The following is a 23,824-nucleotide window of genomic DNA, read 5'->3' as shown; positions in this document are numbered from 1 at the left end:
ATCTGAGAGCTAGAGATCCCTCCCAGGAGTCCTCAGGAGTGACCATGGAATAAGGCCACGGGGGTGGGAATGAAGCCATCACAATTAATCTGGAGAGTTATGTGTTTGGTTCTTAATGACAATTTTGGTCTTTTTCACTGTTTGTGTAGCCCTTCCTCCAAAATGCACTCATAAAACAGGTTTCTTGGAAGGTTCAAAAGCCATTGAATCTGGTCATTTTCCTTGGAAATTGATTTACCTCTATTTGGTAGTTACGTACATACCTGTATTTTTCAGCGGAAGTGACTCGATCTCTTCCATTTTCTGTCTAAACAATATGCTCAGTAAAAGTGCTCCTGTCCTGAAAAAAATCAACATCATATTTACAATGAGAAAGTGACTTTCTGGCAAAGATTTCTCTGAATGGATAAACACTAGAGATGGTGAAACAAAATGAAATTTGTTTCCCACAGGAAGTATCCCTCATCCATCTCTCTGATCCCCCTGTTTTGGATGCCCCCCCTCCCCCCATGTCCCCCTCTTTGACGCCCCACAGATGTGAGGATGGCTCTAAGTTTGCTTTCTTCACTGTGCTCACTCCATCATAGTGAAGCTTCATTGCTGCCTTAACCTTTGATTCTGGAGGCTGAAGGAGAGTCATTTTCCCCCTGCAGTTGAGAGTTATATAGCCCTAGGTGATTTTATGAAATAAAGTGTTCCAAAGGAGTGTTCTAGAAGATCAGTGATAGGAGTTAATACCAAGCGTGTCTTCGGACAAGGAAGTGTTAGGTGCTAAGATACCAGGTGAAGGTTCCGCTGATCCTTCCCTGGTAAGCTCTGCACCTGAGGTTGTCTTTGTAGGATGGAAAATGTTCGAAAAAATAAGTTCTATCTGTTTCACACTATCATTGCGAAAACAGCTCTAAAGGAGACAGAGCGTGGTCATTAAATGCCACTGAACCCTTGACAAATAATTTTCATGAAGCAAAACCAAAACATTTCAGAACTTTTTTTTTCTCCCCAAATTGAGACAAAATTGTTCTTCCTTTCACTCTTTCTAAATATTGGTTTGTTTTGGGGGTTTTGCTGTTACTGCTTAAAGAATAATTATTACCTTAAAGTATTTAAACATTTTTTCCCTAAGTCATAAATTCCATGCAATAAGACAGTAAGCAGAGAGCGTCATGCCAGAACATTCCAGGCGTGCCTGAAACTCCACAGCAGGATGGATCCAGGAAGCAGCCTCATGGAGCCTGGCCATTTATCTTGTAAAAGTCTCAAACTACCATGGGAAGCCCCTAGAGGACATGCTGTTGTTTGGCAGTTCCATTTAAAATACATTAGCAATATTCCATATTTTTCTAAAGTTCTGGAAATCTACACTATAAGCTTATTCAGACGTATTATTTGTTTCTTCCAGCAGCCAGCGCTGCCAAACAGAACTAAAGAAGGAAAAAATAAAGATAATGTAAATATGAGAATCATGACTACTATAAACTGATAAACAAAAGTTTTTAAAGAGCAACAGATCGAGCACAGTCTTGTTTGGGGGCTTTAAAGTAGCATTATCTAGGATGGGTTTCTTTCTCCCAATCCCTGCCCCCCTTCCTCCGTCATTCAGAAATAATCATCTTATCACTACGGGGATACATCCCATTTTGAAGACATTTACCTGGGGCCTTTTCCTCTCTTTTAATTTTGTGACCTGAATATTGGTGTGACTTTCATCCTTTTGGCAAGCAAAGGGATTACTAGATGTACTGAAGGAAGATAAGAGCCTTTCCATGATTGTAGACTGAGCAAAGGGTGGAGAACAATATTTTATTTCTTATTTCACAACAGACCCAGGCTCCCAAAATTACCTTCTGAGTTTGTCAAACGGTATCATGATAGCCTACTAGGTGTTGAAAATTTCATTCATCTGGGCTCGAGATTCCACATTTTTCAAGAAAGAAGGGCTGAAACTTTCCGTAACGTTCTCTACCTTAGGTTTCACAAACACGCTTACACCCAGATATTTTTTCTTGTGAAAATCCTGAAGTAAGTCAAGGTGTACATACGTAATGATCTAAAATTTATCTTTGAAAGGAGATAGCCTGTATTTTCACAAATTAAAGTTTGTAATTATGTTGCATTTTTACTCTGTGGGACAGCACCATTTTTTACCTAGTCTGAATTCGTCTATTAGCCTTTCCTTCCAAATTTGAACCCAAACTTTCATCAGGATGAATATTGATAGATCTCCCTGTAATTGATACAGATCTAAATAAGAATGAAGTCCTAATAAAACTTCGGGAGAGGGACTTCCCTGGTAGCACAGTAGTTAAGAATCCGCCTGCCAATGCAGGGGACACAGGTTCGATCCCTGGTCTGGGAAGATTCCACATGCCGTGGAGCAACTAAGCCCATGCGCCGCCACTGCTGAGCCCACACGCCACAGCTACTGAAGCTCACGCTCCGCAACAAAAGAAGCCGCCACAATGAGAAGCCCGCACACCGCAACGAAGAGTAGCCCCCTCTCGCCGCAACTAGAGAAAGCCCGCGTGCAGCAGCGAAGACCCAACGCAGCCAAAAATAAATAAATAATTAAAAAAAAAAAAGTTTGGGAGAAACCTGTGGTGTTAAAGAAGGAATGATGACATGGAATACTATATATATTTCTACTCTTAAGTTGGATTCAGTCCTGTTATTGTTTATGAAATGCTAAATTGGGTCAATGACCCAGAGTTTGTTTTATTTAGAGTGAGTTGGATATGAAAATGAAACAATATTTCCCTTCTTCTGAAAAGTCTTCTGATAAAGATTTCAGTTCATGGTAGAAAAGCTTTTCCCAAACTACGGTCTTTTCATTAAGTCCTGGTAAGCCGTTCTAAGCATGCCTTTTCCCAGAAGAGGTCTTTCCACACGGTGCAGCTAATGTTGATGAGATTTCAAATCCTCTTGGTTCTAACCAGTCTCACTTAGATGAGGAACCTTGCTTATTGGCTCTTCCCCCTTAAGTGTAACCTTGGAAATCCCTACCTTCCCTTTGAAGTACTGACTCTCCCTTTGGCATCTCAATTTGTAAAGCCAGTGCAACACGTGCTCATAACAGGCATTTTCCTGTTACAAGGAGGCCAATGTTACAAGATGTTACAGGGGAGCAAGAACAACAATAAATAAGAATGAAACAAGTTGACTTTTTAGAGAATGATGCCGTAAGGATCAAGACATAAATCTACTCCAGAAGTTGGATGGTGTAGGAGGAGAACAGGCTTTGGAATCAAATGGAACTGGGCTCGGAGGTCCAGCTCCAGCGTTCACTAGCTGTGTGAACTTGGGAAAGTAAGTCTATCTGAGTATGTTTCTCCATCAATAAAGATCAGGGTAATAATACATTCCTTATAGCATTAGTAAGGGGACTAGGGATAAAATATGCAAAATACTTGGCACATAGTATATGTTCAATAAATGGTAGCTGCTATTATCATTGCTACTACTAGTACTACTACTACTCCTATTGCTGCTATTAGGGCTGCTGCTACTACTAATCTACTACTATTATTATTGTTGCTATTATGACTCCTATTGCATGAGGAGAGCTGTGTGGAAAGAGGAATTACTTCCTCTAGTTCTAAACAAATCAGTCATTACCTCATCCTAGCCCACCTTTCTACTGCGATAGGAGAATGATCAAGTGCTTTGGAATCAGATAAACTCAAGAGTAACTTACGAAGAATGATAGGACCATAGAGGCTATGAGAACTTGAGTACGTTCCTAATGCTGTTTGCGTGGCTGTGAACATTGTTTTTCTGAAATCACATATTGTCAGAGGTGTTGAGATTTATCTCATGGTCAATATTTGATCTTTCAAAGCTCATCAATACGTAACATACTTTGAACTGGATTAGAAGTTTGTAGACTTTGTTGTGTGGGTTTTATCATGAGCATTTATAGACCAGTGAGTGTGTCATATAGGGAGGATTATTATATGTTTGGTACATGTTAGTTGAACTAAGACTTTGACTTAATGAACTGGAATTGAGTTGCCCTAAAAACTGTTTAAGAAAAGTAAACTCAAATGTAATTATGGTGGCTCCTACCAAAGTGACATGGTTGGAGTATCTTTGAAATCTGTTGCATGTGAAATAGAATGGAATGGAGTACTTCAGTTACTCCCAGCACCAAGGTCCATTTATGTTCCATTGCAATTTAGATATTTATTGATCCTACACAGTGTTCAGAGGGGAAGACACTAAGATTAGCACAAAGGTACTTTTGTCATTAAGGATGTTACCGTCTAGTAAACCTGGCTGCTATGTTTAATCTATGATCATTTAAAATTTTTTAGTTTTCATTATAAATTCATATTAGTTGAAGGAAAGAATGTATTTAGAGCAGCAAGGGTTCAATTCAACCCTTTTATTCTTCAGTTTTGGTTTAGACACTTTCTTTTTTAAAAAAAATATTTTATTTATTTATTTATTTTTGGCTGGGTTGGGTCTTCGTTGTTGCGTGCGGGCTTCCTCTAGTTGCGGCGAACGGGGGCTACTCTTCGTTGTGGTGCACAGGCTTCTCATTGCGGTGGCTTCTCTTGTTGCGGAGCACGGGCTCAGTAGTTGCAGCACGCGGGCTCAGTAGTTGTGGCGCATGGGCTTAGTTGCTCCACAGCATGTGGGATCTTCCCGGACCAGGGCTCAAACCCGTGCCCCTTGCATTGGCAGGCAGATTCTTAACCACTGTGCCACCAGGGAAGCCCTAGATACTATTTCTGATGTTAATCACCACATTAAGTCTTAAATTTCCCACCCCAGAAGCCCTCACTGTAGCCCTTTCATTTCTTAAAACTGGCAGACATTGGTAAATAATGGGCTACGACATTTTTTTAAGGTCTTGAGCACTTATTCTAAGAGCACAAAGTACCCTATGGAGACACTGTATACACTAGGAGCAAGGAGCAAATGTTTCTTTTATTTTTATAATTGTTTTGGAAAAACCATATGATTGCCAAAGACAGCATGCACATGGTCAATTTGGATTCATCCCAACTTAAAAAAAAAAATCTGCAAAACACATTAATGGTTGTAATGTATACAGTTGAGATTTTTTTGAACCTGCCTTCCAGCTGTACATTTGTAATGTTTAATTTAGGTGAAAATTCTATGAAGGCTTTAATTGATATGATCCAGAAGTGTGTTAACCATGTCAAATGGCCATTGATTTTGCCAAATTCCATCTTATGCCATAAGAACATAATCCACACTAGGTTCCATTAGTGGTGAAAAAACTCCCCAGATGGATTTGACTCTTAAGTCAAGTGGTAAAATGGCTGCCTGGAAATAAACAAACCAGAGTCCTAGGGAGTCTGATTAGGCCTGAAAAATCCAGTGGAAATACCTAGCTCTGGAAGGTTCCAGAAGTCTTTGAAGTAAGGTTTTCTCCCTTACAGCCCCTACCCTCCCACATTCCTCTATCCATCCCTTAATTTGCCTACCTGTGCTCAGAAAATTCACCCTTAGGGTTTTTATTTTGTGATTTGAACTCATTTCTGTAATTTCCTCTTACACTTCTCGGAAACTTCTTGTAACAGAAACTAAACTACAATTTCAGGCTGATGTGTTGAGGAGATACTTGGCTATACTACAAAATGCAAATCAAGTAAAATGACTTTCGTGTCCTCATTTTTAAACCCTCGTTGTACTTTAGGACTAAAGGAAGGAAAATGCTTATCAAGTGACAACTTCTTCCTGTTTTTCCATCTCGATGCATGTAATTGGTTATCAAAAGGGATGGCCTGCACGTAGCCCGCTTCAGAGTACCTTGAAGAATATTTTCTTCAGATTCAAGTTTTAAAGTTAGTGATTTTAGATATTGAGAAGTTGGAATAACCAGCTGTGAATGACTGGAGGGAAAACGTGTTACTAGCACCTGAACTCCACGTTTTCTGTTTGTCTGTAATCCCCAAACTAGTGTCTGCTGGTTTTCATCTGCTAAGTTGCAACAGCAACTTTCTAGGCAAAGAGGCGGTGATGGAGCCCTGGGAGCGAGGCCTTTCTTTTCAGCACAAGTACAGGAAAGAATTAAGGTTTTTAACAGAGAAGGAGACAGGCCTACTGCCTTTGGTATCTTCCATAGAATGCCAGAATGGATCCTTCCAGAAAGCTCTCAATAGAATCAGAAGTGCCCATTTGAGGGAACTGGAAAAACTTCCAACTCCCAGGCAGCACCAGCGTAGCTCTGTAATCGGAGAACTTTCTGTACCCCCTAAATTCATTCTCAGGATTTGGGACTAATGTGTCGAATTATTTTCCCAAACTCTGTAGGAACCCTCCTCCACCTACCCTGCCATCTATCTGCCCACTCACCCACCCATCCACCCATTTTTTAAAGCAAATATTTGTTGAGAATCTACTATGCAACAAACATGGCGTTAGGTACTTTGAATCCAGTGGGGAAAAAGAGAGACAGGAGTCCTGTCCTAATGACGCTTTCCTTCAAGGGAGTTTACATCTTTTCCACCTGAAGTCCTCTAACTATAAGAAGAGGCAGGGAGAGTGTCAGTATGTGTTACTAGAGGACGTTGGCACTGGGAGATTTAATGTTCACCAAATCGACTATTTGGGTGGAATTCTCATTACCCACACCATATATTCAACTTCATGGCCTATGACTCCAAGGATGAGATACTCTGTCTCAGATGATCAAGGACAAACTGACTCTCATACCTTGAAGCAATGCATCAGATTCCATCATTGAACTAGTTTCTTTCTGAACCTCTTTCTATGACCCACTGAGCGTTCTGCAAACAACAGCTAGAACCACTGGCGTGGAATCCTGACAGCGCAGGAGACAGACTAAGATCACAGGCAGAACTCTCTGGACTGATTTCATAAGTACTTGGTGCTCTGAAGGATCTGGGAACTTCCTAGATCTTGGAACCTTGCAAAGGCCCTCTAAAGGGGTCTACTCTCTAAAGTTCTGCAGGCAGCATGCAGGGGTCTGCCTCTATCCGAGCTTCCATTCCCATCTCATAAAGCACTTGTACAGTGGTGGTGAACATAGGCCCAATCACTCTGTTGTCCATATATCAGGAGTGTAATAGACCCACTTGTGGTGTTGCATGTCCAATAACCAACCACTGGCCCTGATTTATTTCCTCTGTAAAGTCTCAGGAACTAAATGGTCATTAAGATTCAGGCCAGCAAATCTAGATTCCACAAGGAGCCAGGAACCCACTTAACCTGCTATCTTTTAGCCTCGCTCTGATCCCAAGGGCTGGCTGTAGCCAGAATCAAATCTCTTTGGCATACCATCCTAGAGTGGGCTCCTAAGGGGCCCTGTTTTCTAGATCTAGGATTTTGGTGTAGAATACACTTGGGGAGCTAGAGACCAATAGCAGGACTATCAAATTCTCTAGCAATATCATTCCATCCTGACAACACAAAACATGCCTTTCTGATTGGTCCACCTCCAAGCTGTTCTGCGTATATGCTGTGGCATAATCATATCAATCCCTCCCATGACGCTCCGGTTTACCTTTGTATCCTGAGCACCAAAGATGCCACGTTTCATTAAACCTACATGCAGTTCCCCTTAGATACATTAAAAAAATTTTTTTTCTGGTTTTGTACCAGCTTACTTTTATTTATTTATTTTTAATTTTTTTTATTGAAGTATAGTTGATCTACAGTGTTGTGTTAGTTTCAGGTGTACAGCAAAGTGACTCCATTATACATACATAAATATCTATTTTTTTCACATTCTGTTCCCTTACAGATTATTACAAAATATTGAGTATAGTTCCCTGTGCTATACAGTAGGACCTTGTTGTTTATTTTATATATAATAGTCTGTATCTATTAATCCCAAACTCCTAATTTATCCCTCCCCCGCCCTTCATTTTTAAAAAAATTTAAAATGTCTGATTGTTTCGTTGTTGGGGAAACTATAGCTGTAAATAGTATTAATTTTCAAGAAAACTGATTAAATGTTAAAATTCAGGAAACCACTGTAATCAACTTTAATCAGGAAGAGAAAGTTAAATATGCAGCTAAGTTTCTTTAGTTGTCATTATATAAAATAGAGTAATACTGCAAAGAAAAATTGGATACAAGAGAAAAATCACAGTGCTAACATGTGGTTGAAGAAGTATTGGAGGTTACTGGTAGTGTAAATTCTCTGATTATTACCAGACAGAGATGAGCTTTATTTGACGGAGATGGATCATTATTAAGTCATCTGTCTGATCTCCAGCCAGCAGCACGATCTAATGATTTCATTCCTGGATTATTTTTAATGCATAGAATTAGAGCTGTATGGGAAGCGTTTGCTATTATTTTAATAGTACAGTTTCCTCCTAAATTGCTTTTGTTGAGTAAAATCATGTTGTGTTGGAAGAGAGTGTGTATTTTCTTAGTAATGCTTCACAATTCCTTGTCTTACAATTCAATAAATCATCTTACACCTGTCAGCACATAGAGTCTAAGATTTATTGCCTGATCCATTGCGTAGTAGATAGTTCCTTGGCCGGAGAGCAATTTCTGAAACTAATTTAATCAAAGTGTTTTTATGATTTAGTGAACTCTGGCTTGATGTCTCAAATATGTATTGATGTCTTCAGAAAGGTATGATTTAATCCTATCCAATGTTGAAATAGAATGAAGATTTGGCTTGATGTGATTTCTGTTACAGATAGAAAACCTTTAGTTGCATGAATATTACTCACGTCCTCCTTTATTGAATAAGCATTTATTGGTGCCTCTAGCCCTCTGCTAGATTCTGAGCTGCCATGGGGGGAATGAAAAAATTCTAGATTGGTGGAAAGATGCAGCCAGGGGCTCAGAAGGCGCAACGGATGTTGCAGTTCTTGACCAATAAGGAATCCATTGTAACTGAAGTTGAATGTTCATTGTGCAGGGCGGTGGTAGCTATAGCTGGCTTCTACTGGGGAAATTCTAAACCTACTACAGTTTTTCTTTTAATTTTTTATTTTATATTGGAGTATAGTTGGTTTACAATGTTGTATTAGTTTTAGGTGTACAGCAAAATGATTGTTATACATATACATATATCCATTCTTTTTCAGATTCTTTTCCCATGTAGGTTATTACAGAGTATTGAGTAGAGTTCCCTGCGCTATACAGTAGGTCCTTGTTGATTATCTATGTTATATATAGTAGTGTGTATCTGTTAATCCGAAACTTCTAATTTATCCCTCCCCACCACGTTTCCCCTTTAGTAACCATAAGTTTGTTTTCGAAGTCTGTGAGTCTGTTTCTGTTTTGTAGATAAGTTCATTTGTATCTTTGTGTTTTTTTTGTTTTTTTTTTAGATTCCACATGTAAGTGGTATCATATGGTATTTGTCTTTCTCTGTCTGACTTCTCTTTAGTATGATAATCTCTAGGTCCATTCATGTTGCTGCAAATGGCATTATTTCATTCTTTTTTATGGCTGAGTAATATTCCACTGTATAAATATACCACATCTTCTTTATCCATTCATCTGTCCGTGGACATTTAGGTTTGCTTCCATGTCTTGGCTATTGTGAATAGTGCTGCAATGAACACTGGGGTGCATGTATCTTTTAGAATTATTAAACCTACTATAGTTTTGAGGACTTTGCATCCCAACTCGGGAGTTTGAGCTTAATCCTTTAAGAATGGACAGCTTTTTGAACTTTTGAGAATGTGATGGTGCAGTAAAATACAAGCTTACTGGGATGATGACTTTGGTGGCCATGCATGGACCCGACTGGCTGGGCAAAAATTAGAGGAATGAAAACCAGCAATTCATGGAAGAAGATGGTTAGAGTAGTAACCTTGGAAGAAAAGGGAAGGCTGAAGCCAAAGGGTCTTTTAATGAGCAACCAAACAGCCTTAGAGAGTGATTAAGAGAAGGCACGAATGAGAGGTCCGAGTCTCAGGTGATGTTCCGGTGCTCACCTGGGGAATGGTAATATCCTTTATATCCTCTGTAAAGACTAGAAAGTAGAAAGTAGGAAGAAATTTCAAAGGGGCACATGATGCAGTTAAGAATGGTGAGTTTAAAATAACAAGGGATCATCATAGCTAAGAGTCGGTCAGATTTGAGATCTGAGATCAAAATTTGAATATTATCAGGACAGAGGAGAGAATCAAAGCTGTAAAAGAGAATGCATTTACTGAGGGAATGTGTATATTTGAAGTCACTGCTGTGTCATAATTGTTTGGAGATGGAAAGAACACGTTCTGGTGAAAAACTTGCTTGCAGTCAAAAATACACGGTGTGAAAGTCTGCCTTTATAGTAAATGCCTTTGATTCGAAAATGTATTCATTAGCCATATTAAGTGACACTTCATTCCAATAAAAGACGTTGGAGGAAGACAGTGGTTAGGGGACGGCCGCTACGTGTGATTTACTACCGCCACTTAATTATTGAGCAGTCTCTGATGTCGTATGTCCTATCACAGTGGTTGACCAAGTCACAGACATTTGAAAATCAAATGACAAAGGTCACACTAAGAAATTCTGAGGGCAAAGTTTAACATGTTGGCTTTCAGCTTTATACATTTAGTGTCAAACGAAATCTTCAGGAGGTGAGGTGCACTTACTCCAGCCAGTGGGGGGGGGGACATTGTATTTTCGTCAAAAACAAATGAGTTTGGGTCCTCAGCTGGCTGAGTGCCCTCTCCCCCTTTCAACACCACTCAAAAAAATTTTTTTTAAACAGCATTTATAAGTAATCGAGAATACACTAGGGCAACTTCACCAAGACTGTTTTGTTTTTTTTTTTTCTGGCATATTCTGAACATCTGAGTTCTGTGTATGTTTTTATTAGAAAAAGCAATTTGGAATGGCCAATGGTGAAGGGGTAAAAAGCATGGATGAGTGAGGTGCACATCCATTCCCAAACCTTCCCCCTGCCATGACGTTGGGTCATCTTCCCCCACCTCCCAAATTCTCCAGCCCTCCTTTGTCCCTATGTCTTGGCTGGCACCCTCTTCCATTATGCTTCCTGTTTGTTCCCCAGTGGAGACCAAGGAACCTGGGGAAAGCCCAAGAATAGGGCCTGATGACAGAGACTGAGTAATAAGATCCAAAGGTGTCCATGAGAAAGGCAAGGTGGAAAGAGCAGTATGGGAATCACTTACCTGTAGCTTTTCCTGTCTTTAAAATGTTTAACCACCTCCCCGCCCAGACACACACACTGAAGGATGTTACAACATTCGTGTAAGTGGTTCTCAAACATTAGCCATCACAGAATCCCCTGAAGGGTTTATTAAACCACAGGTTGCTGGACCCCCCCCACCTCTAGAGTTTCTGATTCAGCAGGTCTAAGAATTTGTCTTTCCAACCAGCTCCCTGGGGAAGCTGTTGCTGTTGACCCAGGAATTCCTGGTCTCTGTTCTAGACTCTACAGATAGGACAAGATGAGACTTTGTAATTCACGAGTCTTATAACCGGCAAGTCTCCTCCAAGTTCTCTGAATATTGGACCGTTTTCTCCCAGTGGGTTAAAAGCAACTGACTTTAAAAACATTTTTTAAGTGACGTTCATTCTTTGTCTTTCCTTTTAGCAAAACACTGTATATGTAAATTAAAATATATTCCAGGGAAATGAGAGTTAGTTCATTTTTTAAATACAATGACCCTTAAATTGTCTTTAGTCATATGTATACAAACCAACTCTGGGAAAATGGCTTAATAATTTGTTGTAAAGCACTGCAAATTAAATAATTAACTCTCCAGATTGTTTTTGTTGTTGTTTTAACTAGCAGACAGGTGGCCATCCATCAAAGAAGCAATACTAAAGCAAAGATGGAAGGAATTAAATGTTAGCCCTGTGGTTTCCATCATTTCAGGCATTTGCATTTTACCTTTTAAACCACAGAGGAGTTTCTTGTCCTCAGGGCAGTTGCATTGCCTCTGTTGACCTTTAAAAGAATCTGGGTAGGGGAATGAATCTATGCTTTTGTCATTAGAATCCTTAAATTTTTTTCCCTAAATGTTTAATTTACCATATAAAAAATCTTGTTTAATTATAAACATCTACAGTCTGCTTCTCTTATATTTCTGGGGAAGTAATGACTTAAAATCAACAAACCAAATTTGTATGCTACTAATACTGTTCAAAGTATAAACTGAGGTAACCACTCAGGAATTATTTTTAGACATTAATTATTTTAGACATTACATTTAGACATTTTTAGACATATTTTTAGACAATCATACTTGAATGATTCAACAAAGCATTCCCCTATATTTTCAAGTCAAAAAAGCCCTCTAAGTTTCTTTTTTTACTTTTATTTATTTATTTATTTTATTTTTGGCTGCGTGGGTCTTCGTTGCTGTGTGCGGGCTTTCTCTAGTTGTGGTGAGCGGGGGCTACTCTTCGTTGCGGTGTGCGGGCTTCTCATTGCGGGGGCTTCTCTTGTTGCAGAGCACGGGCTCTAGGCGCGCGGGCTTCAGTAGTTGTGGCACGTGGGCTCAGTAGTTGTGGCTCACGGGCTCTAGAGTGCAGGCTCAGTAGTTGTGGCTCACGGGCTTAGTTGTTCCGCGGCATGTGGGATCTTCCCGGACCAGGGCTCGAACCCGTGTCCCCTGCATTGGCAGGCGGATTCTTAACCACTGCGCCACCAGGGAAGTCCCCCTCTGAATTTCTTAACAGTAATAGTTAGTGTTCCCTGCAGAGCACTGTTTCAGTAAAGTTCCTGGGATTTCCTATGATACATTCACATAAATTCACAGTTCTAGTGTAGCTATATATAATTTTATTCCCGCACTTATTATGTACATATGCTGCATTACAAAAATATTCCTTTTATTCTGAATAACTCTTAAAGTGTAAAACTAGTAAATTGAGTACATGATTAATTTTTGTACACTGTATCACAATCCAGCGACTTGGCAACCTGGTTTTGAGCAAGAGTTCTCACACTTGGTTGCACGTTAGAATCTCCTGAGGAGTTTTAAAGATCCCAATCCCTGGACCTCACCCCAATCTAAGTAATTCATACTCTCTGGTTGGGAAGGGGGTGTAGACCAAGCATGGTATTTGTGTAGCCCCCCAAGTGAGGGCAGAGCGCAGGCCAGGGTGGGAACCACTCACCCAGTGGATGGTTGTCATCTTGCTTCCTTCCTTCCTTCCATAACTTTCATGTTGCTTTAATTTGGACTCAGTCAACTCACTTTGATTGGACAAAGACAGCCTCAGTCCTACTAAAAGCAGAGGAAATGGCTAAGTAAAGGTGGTGAAGTCAGGGATGAAGGATGCAATGAATTCAAGGAATTTGAGAGTCAAACGCCTGAAACCCAAGGAAGGTTCTGTCTTTGAAGGTTACTCAGGGCTGAGAAACAATGCCATGCTTTCATATTCTTCTTTGATTCTCTAGGCTGTCCCAAATGGGGAATTCTCTTACACAACATTGATTTTGTAAATTCTTAACAGACCAGACCCACTTTGGATGGAATGGAATTTTAATCTGTATATTTTTTTAGTCGAAGATTGTAACCTCCCTTGACTTTAATACTTTTCCCACTACCCAGATGGGGATATGACTGTTGTGAACATCATGAACCCTTTTTGGGAATGCCACAAATTCAAGAGCAAAGCTGACAATGTATTGAATTTTAATTCATTTTCAGCAGCTGGTCCAGAAAAGGCATATTCCTCTAAAACTTAAAATTATTTTTTATATCTATCTTTATTGGAGTATAATTGCTTTACAATGTTGTGTTAGTTTCTGCTGCATAACAAAGTGAATCAGCTATATGTATACATATATCCCCATATCCCCTCCCTCTTGAGCCTCCCTCCCACCCTCCCAACCCACCCCTCTAGGTCGTCACAAAGCATCGATCTGATCTCCCTGTGCTACACAGCAGCTTCCCACTAGCCATCCATTTTACATTCGGTAGTGTATATATGTCAGTGCTACTCTCTCACTTCGTCCCAGCTCCCCCCTGCACCCCCCACCGGGTCCTCAAGTCTGTTCTCTACGTCTGCGTGTTTATTCCTGCCCTGCCACTAGGTTCATCAGTACCATTTTTTTAGATTCCATATATGTGCATTAGCATACAGTATTTGTTTTTCTCTTTCTGACTTACTTCACTCTGTATGACAGACTCTAGGTCCATCCACCTCACTACAGATAATTCAGTTTCATTCCTTTTTATGGCTGTGTAATGTTCCATTGTATATATGTGCCACATCTTCTTTATCCATTCATCTGTCGATGGACATTTAGGTTGCTTTCATGTCCTGGCTATTGTAAATAGTGCTGCAATGAACATTGCGGTACCTGTATCTTTTTGAATTATGGAAAAACCTAAAAATTTGAGGAAATAAAAATTGCTGTAGAAACAAAGCAAATCATAGTTACCTATGCAAAATTATTAGATTAAAGACTCAACTGTTTTAGTTTGAAATACATTCGATATATTCACTTCAGTCAGCATGAAGTATAGGTACTGGCTTAGAAAAAGGTTTGGTCTTCCCACAGTATCTTAAGAATAAAAATGTAAAAAAAAATGTTTCCATTCATCGAAGGCTAAGCATCCACCATGAGACATTCAGGTGTGGTAAAAATGTTTGATGGTATCAGTTAAAACCCTACTTAAGTAGAAAGGCCAGAACATGTTTGTTAATGAGTATCTAGCAATGTCATCATCTACTTAAGACAGAGAAAAGGGGATAAAATCAAAATTATTCAATCTCTGAGTGATGGAGGAAGTAAAGCTTGAAGTGACATATACAAACAACGTGTATGACATCCATCAACATCAGGAGATTTTAAAGACATTAATTATCCAGTGCTCTAAGCTCTCCTTTGAGGTGTATTTTATGATTAAGAAAAAAGATACTGAGGAAAAGAAAACTGATGGAAACAGCAATCGATGAGTAATTGCACATTGGAGGTGTACTCACAACCCAACACTTTACACTTATTTGCAGAATGGAAAGAACTGACTAATCCTTGTGCTGTGCCTTTTGTTTAAATTGAAGTATAGTCAGTTTACAATGTTGTGTTAGTTTCTGGTGTACAGCACAGTGATTGTTATATATATGTGTGTGTGTGTGTGTGTATTCTTTTTCATATTCTTTTCCATTATAGTTTATTATAAGATATTGAATATAGTTGCCTGTGCTATAGAGTAGGTCCTTGTTGTTTATCTGTTTTATACACAGTAGCTTGCATCTGCCAATCCCAAACTCCTAATTAATCCCCCCCACCATGTTCCCCTTTGGTAATCCTAAGTTTGTTTTCTGTGTCTGTGAATCTGTGTCTGTTTTGTAAATAAGTTCATTTGTATCATATTTTAGTTTCCACATATAAGTGATATCATATATTTGTCTTTCTCTGTCTGGCTTACTTCACTTAGTATGCTAACCTCTAGGTCTACCCATGTTGCTGCAAATGGCATTATTCCATTCTTTTTTATGACTCAGTAGTATTCCATTGTATAGATGTACCGCATCTTCTTTATCCATTCATCTGTCGATGGACATCTAAATTGTTTCCACTTCTTGGCTATTGTGAGTAGCACTGCCATGAACATTGGGGTGCATGTATCTTTTCAAATTAGAGTTTTCTCCAGATGTATGCCCATTGTCTTCTTTACTCACTTTTGACCATGTTCTTGCTATAGCAACCTTGATCCAACTTAAGATCCTTTCTTACTCTTTCCTGGTCTGAATCTTCTGCTTCTCTGAACAAAGGTTGCAGAGGAATTTATTCAGACATTGCATTTTACCGGTGATTTAATGCTATTTTTTTTCTTTTGTGAGTTAAAAATTATTTGGGTATCCAACAGATCTTCTCCTTTAGAGTTTTGAGTACCTGAATGATTGAAATTTTAGCCATACTCCTACACTCTCATGTTAAGCAAATTGAGTTACATTGAAATTTTTAAGTGGTTTGGACCAATAGAGAAAATACTCTGTATTAATTAATAAGAGGGCCGTGGATTATTTTTTTAAGATTTTTTTTTTTCAAGGAGACAGCAATTTTCTGTAAAGGGCCAGTACTCAGTTTTTGTCATTGTAGCACAAAAGCAGAGAGAAACCATCAACGAATGGGAGTATCTGTGCTCCCACGAAACTTTATGGACAAAGAAATTTGAATTTCATATACTTCTCATGTGTCACAAAATTTTATCCTTCTTCTGATTAAAAAAAAATCATTTAAAAACATAAAAACCATTTCTACCTGGCAAGCCATAGAAAAATAGACAGCGGGCAGGATTTGGCCTGTGGGCTGTAGTTTGCCGACCCTTGGTTTAGGAGATTAAATATCTCCCCAACTTGAAAGCTCTCACTTGATCAAAATAACTAACTACTATTAGTCTGTTTTCCAATAGTCCCATAATCTTTTCACCATCTAACTCTTGACTGACAAATTGGTCACCTCTCTTGAGACGACCCCATGGATCCGCTATGGCAGCCCAGAGTGCCAGAGAAGACAGCAGGACGGCTGCCATATTGGACCTTCATGGCTCTTACCCCTATGCTGTCATCTTACAAAATGCTTCCCGTACGTTCCAATGATAAAAGTCATAGTCATTTTCTCTAAAACATTTCTCTTAGGAGATCAATTTTTTTTTTTTTAATAATCGAGATCTTCCTTTTTTATTGAATGAAAGAGTCTTTAAATTCTAGAGTGCTTTACAGTTTTCAAAAGTTTCACACACATGATTTCATATAATCCCATAATAATCCTTTCCCCCCCCCCCCGCCCCCCACCCCTATATCGTCCCTCTCCCCTTCCCTCTGCCCTCTGGTAACCACTAGTTTGTAGGAGATCATTATTTTTAAGTTCAGAGACTTTCAAAGCTTCCTAGGAGTCCAGCTCCCTTCACTCAATATTGATTCTCAAAACTGACAGACGTGTTATTGGTCAGTTGCTCAGCTCTCTTACTACAGGCAGAAATAGGGCCGAGGGATGAGGCATGAACAAGAAGGGCCACTCACATCTCTAATACCTGGAAATAAGTAGTCATCGTTGGATCTGCTAAAATTACAACTAAATGAATATAATTATACTAAGAGATTTATTTATCTCCGTTAACATCTGAAAGTTCTTCTAGGCCGTAAACGGTATTTAAAAATTGTTCTCTGTATATCATTGACTACCAGATTACAGTAATAAACACTGAACTCCTGACGATGGAATTTATAAATATATGGTGCAGATTCTGTGGTGTTAATATAGAAATATCAAATAAAACCTGACAAGGTAAATACAGTATTGCATATCAAAATGGCTTAAATTGTCGTCCATGGAACACTAGACTTAAATTTGTATGCAGATTGGGTTTTATTATGTTTTTGAAGCTCCCTGGGCGACCTGTCTTGCCAGGGCATTTGGAAATGTTAACTATCATAACCAATGAAAAAAAGGCATTAAAAAATCAAACCAGCATAAATCACACAGATTTGCGGTCTGTCATGAGTTGAACCTGAAGATAGCCTTAAATTCCTGCAACGTAATTAAAACATCTTAAGAGTTTAGTTACATGTTAAGAATTTATGCTTTTATGCAGGTGGCATGTGTTAATACGGGTGTGTTTTTATATTAAGGATTGTGATTAAAGTTCGTTAGAAAAAAATATACGGATGGTGGCACTCGACGTGTTCATATCCTGGTTGTGCTGGAGGGGCGGTGTTGGGTGTCAGGGCTATGAACACAGTTCCTGAGTGTCACTCTGAATATTATGGAATGGAACAAGCCAGATCTGTGTTTGCCTTGAAAGGTATCCAGACTTAATATTATACTTTAAAGACATTCTGAAGCGTTGACTTCAGAATAAGAGCAAACATTCTTTAGGCCCGGACAAACCCGAAAGGAATTACTGAAATCTCCTGTTTCAGGCATACATTTCCATAGTAGTGCTCAATGACAAGTCATTCATTCCCTGTAATCTGACTCTTAGGTACAGGTCTCCAAAGGCTAAAATGAGGGCTATTTTTGTCTGCTTACCTTGCTATTTGATTGGGTCTCAGTGTATGTAGAAGTACAAAGCTCATCTGTTAAGTTGGATTTACTATTCTCAGCTGGTGTCCATATCCATGCCTAAAGGCTTGTATTGAGATGGGTTGTAACATCAGCTATCCTGCCATGATTGTTCAGTGATCAACCCAGGAGGTTGAGTCTGGCTCCATGAAAATGCATTAGAAGTGTATGTGTTAAAACAAACATTACAGGAAAAATTAGTCATCCTTTCCGGAGAAAGTATGCAGGGGAGCCTCATTCTTGAAGCAACACATGTTTTACAAGGTTGTCTTTCACAAGTTTGACTTGTACCCAATCTTTTGCTTAATATGAAGAAACGAAATCTGACTCGTTGCATCTTTACCTTTAGAAGGACCATTTTGAATTATTTATATTCCTCTTCTTTGGTGGTGATGGCATGGCAGGAGGGGGCGTGTTGAATTACAACAAATAGTCGCACACTTAAAAAAGCCTTGTCTTTCTCAACAAAGACTTCCTTTCCCTTCATAGAGTAAGAGGAGTGCTATAAAAAAATACCCGGAGAGAGATAATGAATTAAGGCTAGGAACAGCTTGATTTTAGGTAGAATTTGAAATAGATGTGTCAGTGATAATTGCTAGACTGTCTAGTCACGTAAACGCTTGTTTATTCAACAATGTGTAGTATTTGCCTTCCCTGAGATCTTGTGATCTAATGGAGTCGTACAGCATCCCTTCAGAATGCTTCTAAACTGTCAAGTCCCTCTTCTTGGGTTCAGACTCAACATTACCAATGAGAAAAGCCTTAAAGGGTAGAAGTCGTTGTTTTAACAATCTATAATAGTTGCTAAGTGAACTTACTAGTTAGTTGATTTACTACATTCAATTTCAGAAGTGTTCTCCAATGAATATTCAGTTTTCCATGCTAATTGTTCCCACAGTGAATATTTGAGGATTTATAATGGGAAGGGACTAAGCCATGATGGGTATACAGCAGGTACTCAATACATACTGTGGTTTTGTTATGCTCTCTCCTTGGTAGTAGAATTATTTCCTGCCATGCAGATGCATTCCAGAGGGAAGAGCATGTGCCCGGGCCCAGGAAGGAGCTTGGCCTATGGGCCAAATCTCCCTCACCACCTGTTTTTTTTTTTTTTTTTTTTTTTTTTTTTTTATAAATTTATTTATTTATTTATTTATTTTTGGCTGTGTTGGGTCTCCGTTTCTGTGCGAGGGCTTTCTCTAGTTGTGGCAAGCGGGGGCCACTCTTCATCGCGGTGCGCGGGCCTCTCACTGTCGCGGCCTCTCTCGTTGCGGAGCACAGGCTCCAGACGCGCAGGCTCAGTAGTTGTGGCTCACGGGCCTAGTTGCTCCGCGGCATGTGGGATCCTGCCGGACCGGGGCACGAACCCGTGTCCCCTGCACTGGCAAGCAGACCCTCAACCGCTGCGCCACCAGGGAAGCCCCACCACCTGTTTTTGTAAATAAAGTTTTATTGGCACACAGCCCTGCCCACTTGCTGACACATTGTCTATGGCCACTTTCTTACTAAAACGGGAGAATCGAGTAGCTGCGACAGAGAGCATATGGCCAACAAAGCCTAAACTACTACCTGGCCGTTTGCAGAAAAGCTTTGCTGACCCCTGTTCTAGACTCGGATGCTGTGCTGTCCAGTAGTGTAGCCACAAGCCACATGTGGCAGCTGAGTGTTTGAAATGTGGCCGTTGTGAATCAAGATATGTTATATGTGTAAAACACACACCAGATGCCAAAGACTTAGTAAAAAGAAAGAAAAAGAATGTAAAAGAGCTCATCAGTTTTAAAATATTGATTATGTGTTGAAATAATACTATTTTGGAAATTGAGTTAAGTCAAATATATTGTTAAAATTAATTTTACCTGTTTCTTTTTTATTTTTTTTTAAAAAATATGACTATTAGAAAATTTTAAACGTGACTCCCATTTGGGGCTCACACTGTATTTCTAATAACACTGCTGGTTTAGAGCCTGGAATTTGGAGGCTATGTGATCTGTACAAAAGGTTAGAAAGAGGGAAGAGAAAACAAACCCTTGTATTTGCAAATATCTTTCAAAAGCAATACAATCTTCTGTTAATTTGGCTATTCCTCATAAGAAGGAATACTCAAAACTAACAGATTAGGATGTCTATGGAAAAAGTTTTAGTTGAATTCTCCCAGAAGACCCTAACTCAGAATTCGAATTGGGAGGTGATCCCGGAAGCATCTGGAAGGGAGAGGGGAGGCGGAACAGAGAAGGAGAGGAAGCGGAAAGAGGGCATGGTCAGGAGCAGGCGATTGCTGTGGGCATCGGGCTCCTACAAGTGCGGGCGCTCGGGAGAGTTTCTGAAACACGAATCAGAGTGATCCCACCTGGAGGTGAGGAAGCTGGGCAGTTCATCCACCAACTGCCAATAGTTGCTGGATGAGGGCTGCTCCTAGGGGCATCAACCTCCCTTCTCCTCCCCAGCACCCCCCTGCCTGCCCTGCCTGGGGCCAGAAAAAGCCCTAGAGCCTGAAGGAACAGGTGCTTGCAGCAAAAAGCCACCAGCAAGCTTGAGAACGGTGACTGCCTGAGGCATGGGGTTGGCCCCCGTAGTGTCTGGTACTGACACCAAACAATGTTTCACCCTAGAATTCATGATTTCTTCAACAAGCATTTGTATAGTTCCTGGTGTGTTTTCATTTTCTCCTCTGAACTGAACAATAGCATAAATGGGTGCATTTATTGTGTCTACACATCATGGATGGGAAAACTGAGCCCAAGCGTCATTTGTCCAGGAGAATTCAGCTGGGGTCATGGCCCCAGGCTCCTCACTCTACATGTGTGGCCACTCATGCCTGACTCCTTGGACTTCTACAAAGTTCAGCTCCATAAGGAGATGGAAATGTATTGATGTTTTCGAGGTGAGAACAGGAAACTAGAACTTTTTTGGGGGGTACTCTGTAGAATTCCTTAGATATCCATAGGGAAGTAGATACTTATATCCACTTTAGTCCCAAGACTCTGATGCCAAAAAATGTTATCTCTCGTTTGCACAAGGCACAGTCAAAATCAAGGGGTTATAGGACCTGCCGATCACCACACAGGATGTTAGTGATACAGTTAAATTCGAGAAAACTCCACAGAAGTCCCCGTAGTGGCAGCTTATGGACGCATGGTTCATTGAGGACTGGATTTGGTTACCTGCCCATTACCCGGGCTCTCTTGAAAAGTGTTGTTAGTCCCTTTGGTACCTCTTGGAAACAAGTCTCTCTCTCAGCTTCATTTCCTTTTATTATACTTCTAAGTGACTTGGTAATTCTTTGCGGACTTCGGTAACACTTGTACTATTTAAATTTGAATAACCCCAAAGGATCTAGATAGGTCAATGTGTTTAAACCACAGGCTTTAGTCTGCATATTAGTTGATTAAAAACAGATTTTATACATGATGTATCCTTAATAAAAGGAGAGAAAAGCAAGCAGATGTTTGTAAAGTCTAAATGTGTTAGATTATATTTATTTGGATCTCTTGCTGACTAGCTTAAGTCATACCTATGACAATTGAACTTTAAACAGTTTTCATGATGTATTTCCCTGGTAATTTCCTGCTCTGATGGGTCAGCCAAAAAGAAAAGTAAAAGGATTCCCTAAGACGAACATACAAAAAGAAGTTGACAAATATACCGTAAAGTGGTCATATCTAAGTAAAAGACACTGAATAATGGAAGGCGTCGAAACTATTCTCTAGTCTTGGACCATAAAGTGGTTGCACTTTGTTTAATTCAAACAGTAGAAAAACATTTGGCTTTTGTGCTGGTGGTAAAGAGCTTTGAAAGCAAGTTTTTCGTTGATGCAAACATGAGGTCATTAAGTTGCACCTAAATCACTCTGTCTGGTTCATTCTCTGACTTTTTGTGGTATCCCACCCTTCAAAGGAGAAACGATTCTTTTTCTCCCTTAAAATATTTATATTTGAGACCCTTTGAGTGTCTCAAAGTCGAAATGGAAGATTTCCTGTTGATCTTCCGGTCTAGATGAAATAATGCCCCAAACCTCCCTCTGAATTCTGAACACATGAGAATTACAGATAAAATATTTTAAAATGGATTTTAAAGAATAATAACCAAGCTTAAACATAAGTGGAAAGTCTCCGAGGATCGGAAATGAAAGGAAATGCAGACATGAGAGGGGGGAAGAGCGAGGGGGCAGTGGGGACCTGAGGGGAAACATGGTGGAGTATATCCCGCATGTGGCAGCAGAAATTAACACAACATTGTAAATCAACTAGACTTCAATAAACGAAATTTCAAAAAATTTTGATGTTCTAAAGGAACAGGGAATAGTTCTAGATTCTTAAGGAGGACCGTGATATGAAAAATGTAGCATTCGAGGAAATTTGATCTGGCATTGATAGGTTGATAGGCAAAGAATAGAAGCATGTACAGTGAAACGTACTATGAGTAAACGTGTATGATGAGGACTTCTTATCAATGCCTATAAATGACCATAGTGTCATCAATAGCTGGACAGTTCAGACCTTCTTCCAGTGGATTGACCTCAGCCTGCCCATAAGATGGTAAATTCTAAAAATCCAACAGTAGTTGATTTGATGTGGGAATATATTCCTTCTATTATTGCCATTTCTGATTCAGGTAAAGGAATGAGAAATCCAATTACCTCTTTTCTCCCTCGTTCACAACCTGGAAATAACCTATGACTAATTATTCAGTGAAATATGCCTGAGTTCGTACAGGAAGCAGGAACAAAAAGAGTGAGATCTGAACATTTTGAAAATAATCTTTTACACTGTGACTTTTCAAAATCCAGTTTAAATCTATAAGTACTTGAAACTGCGTAGATTTCATTGAGATTTCTTTAAAAATGTATCCATTTTCCTGAGTATGAGTAATTTTGTATATACTAAAGTATTAAAAGTATGCCGAATAATATTTTCCTCTCTTTTTTTTCAACAGCAAAACTTAGAGAGTAACCTCACCAACCTTATTAAGAGGAACACGGAACTGGAGACGCTGTTGGCTAAACTCATCCAAACATGTCAACATGTGGAGGTGAGTATCTCTGTGTGCTATTTTTCATATGAAAGCTGCTTGATCACGGTTTTCATACCCTCACCCTTTATATTTCTCCAATGGGAATCTTCTTAAAGTCAGAGTTTTTGCAGAAGCCAGATATCTAACATGGATGAAATTAGAAGGAACTAGAACCTTCGAGAATCTCTCCCCATCCACTGCTTTGCTCTGCCCCTGCTCCTATCACAGCTCTCCCTGATCCAGCTTTCCTTAGCATTCCTAATCTTGTAGATTTGAATCACTCTTACAAAGAACAGCCCAAAAAAGCACTATTTAAAAGGTGTTGTATTAGTTTCTGAGGGCTGCTGTAACCAATCACCACAAACTTGGATGGCATAAAACACAGACATTGATTCTCTTGCCATTCTGAAGGCCGGAAGTCCAAAATCAAGGTGTTGGCAAGGCCTTGCTCGTTCTGAAGGCTCTTGGGGAGTGTCCTCTCATGCCTCTTCCCACCTCCTAGTGGATGCAGGCAATCCTTGGTGTTCCTTGGCTTGTGGCTGCATCACTCTAATCTCGGCCTCTGTCGTCACGTGGCCTCCTCCCTGTGTGTCTCTGTGTCTGTGTCCAAATCTCCTTCTTACAAGGACGCCTGTCATTGGATTAGGCTCCACCCTACTCTAGTATGAACTCACTTTAACTTGATTCCATCTGCAAAGACCCCATTTCCAAATAAGGTCATATTTACAGATACCAGGGGTTAGGACTTGGACATGCCTTTTCTTGGGGGGGATACAATTCATCCCACTACAGGTGTGTATTAAATACATCTTGGTTGTCAGATATGTTTCCATGAAATTGACCACAACCGCAGCATGTTGGGAT

General features: G+C 39.7%; 1 protein-coding gene across 4 annotated transcripts in view; it reads left to right on the top strand.

Moving 5' to 3' along the window:
• The window catches only part of MID1 (midline 1), a 376,934-nt gene that overhangs the window by 267,986 nt on the left and 85,124 nt on the right, over positions 1–23,824 (top strand). For all 4 annotated transcript variants that reach the window (XM_061178725.1, XM_061178723.1, XM_061178726.1 and 1 more), the window contains exon 3: positions 22,883–22,978. In XM_061178725.1, the coding sequence (XP_061034708.1) occupies positions 22,883–22,978 (96 nt within the window). The remainder of the gene's footprint in view (positions 1–22,882; positions 22,979–23,824) is intronic.

Source organism: Eubalaena glacialis, chromosome X, assembly GCF_028564815.1.
Source record: "Eubalaena glacialis isolate mEubGla1 chromosome X, mEubGla1.1.hap2.+ XY, whole genome shotgun sequence".
NCBI lineage: Eukaryota > Metazoa > Chordata > Mammalia > Artiodactyla > Balaenidae > Eubalaena > Eubalaena glacialis.
The sequence above is the reverse complement of the archived record's forward strand: the minus strand, read 5'-3'. Positions and strand labels throughout refer to the sequence as shown.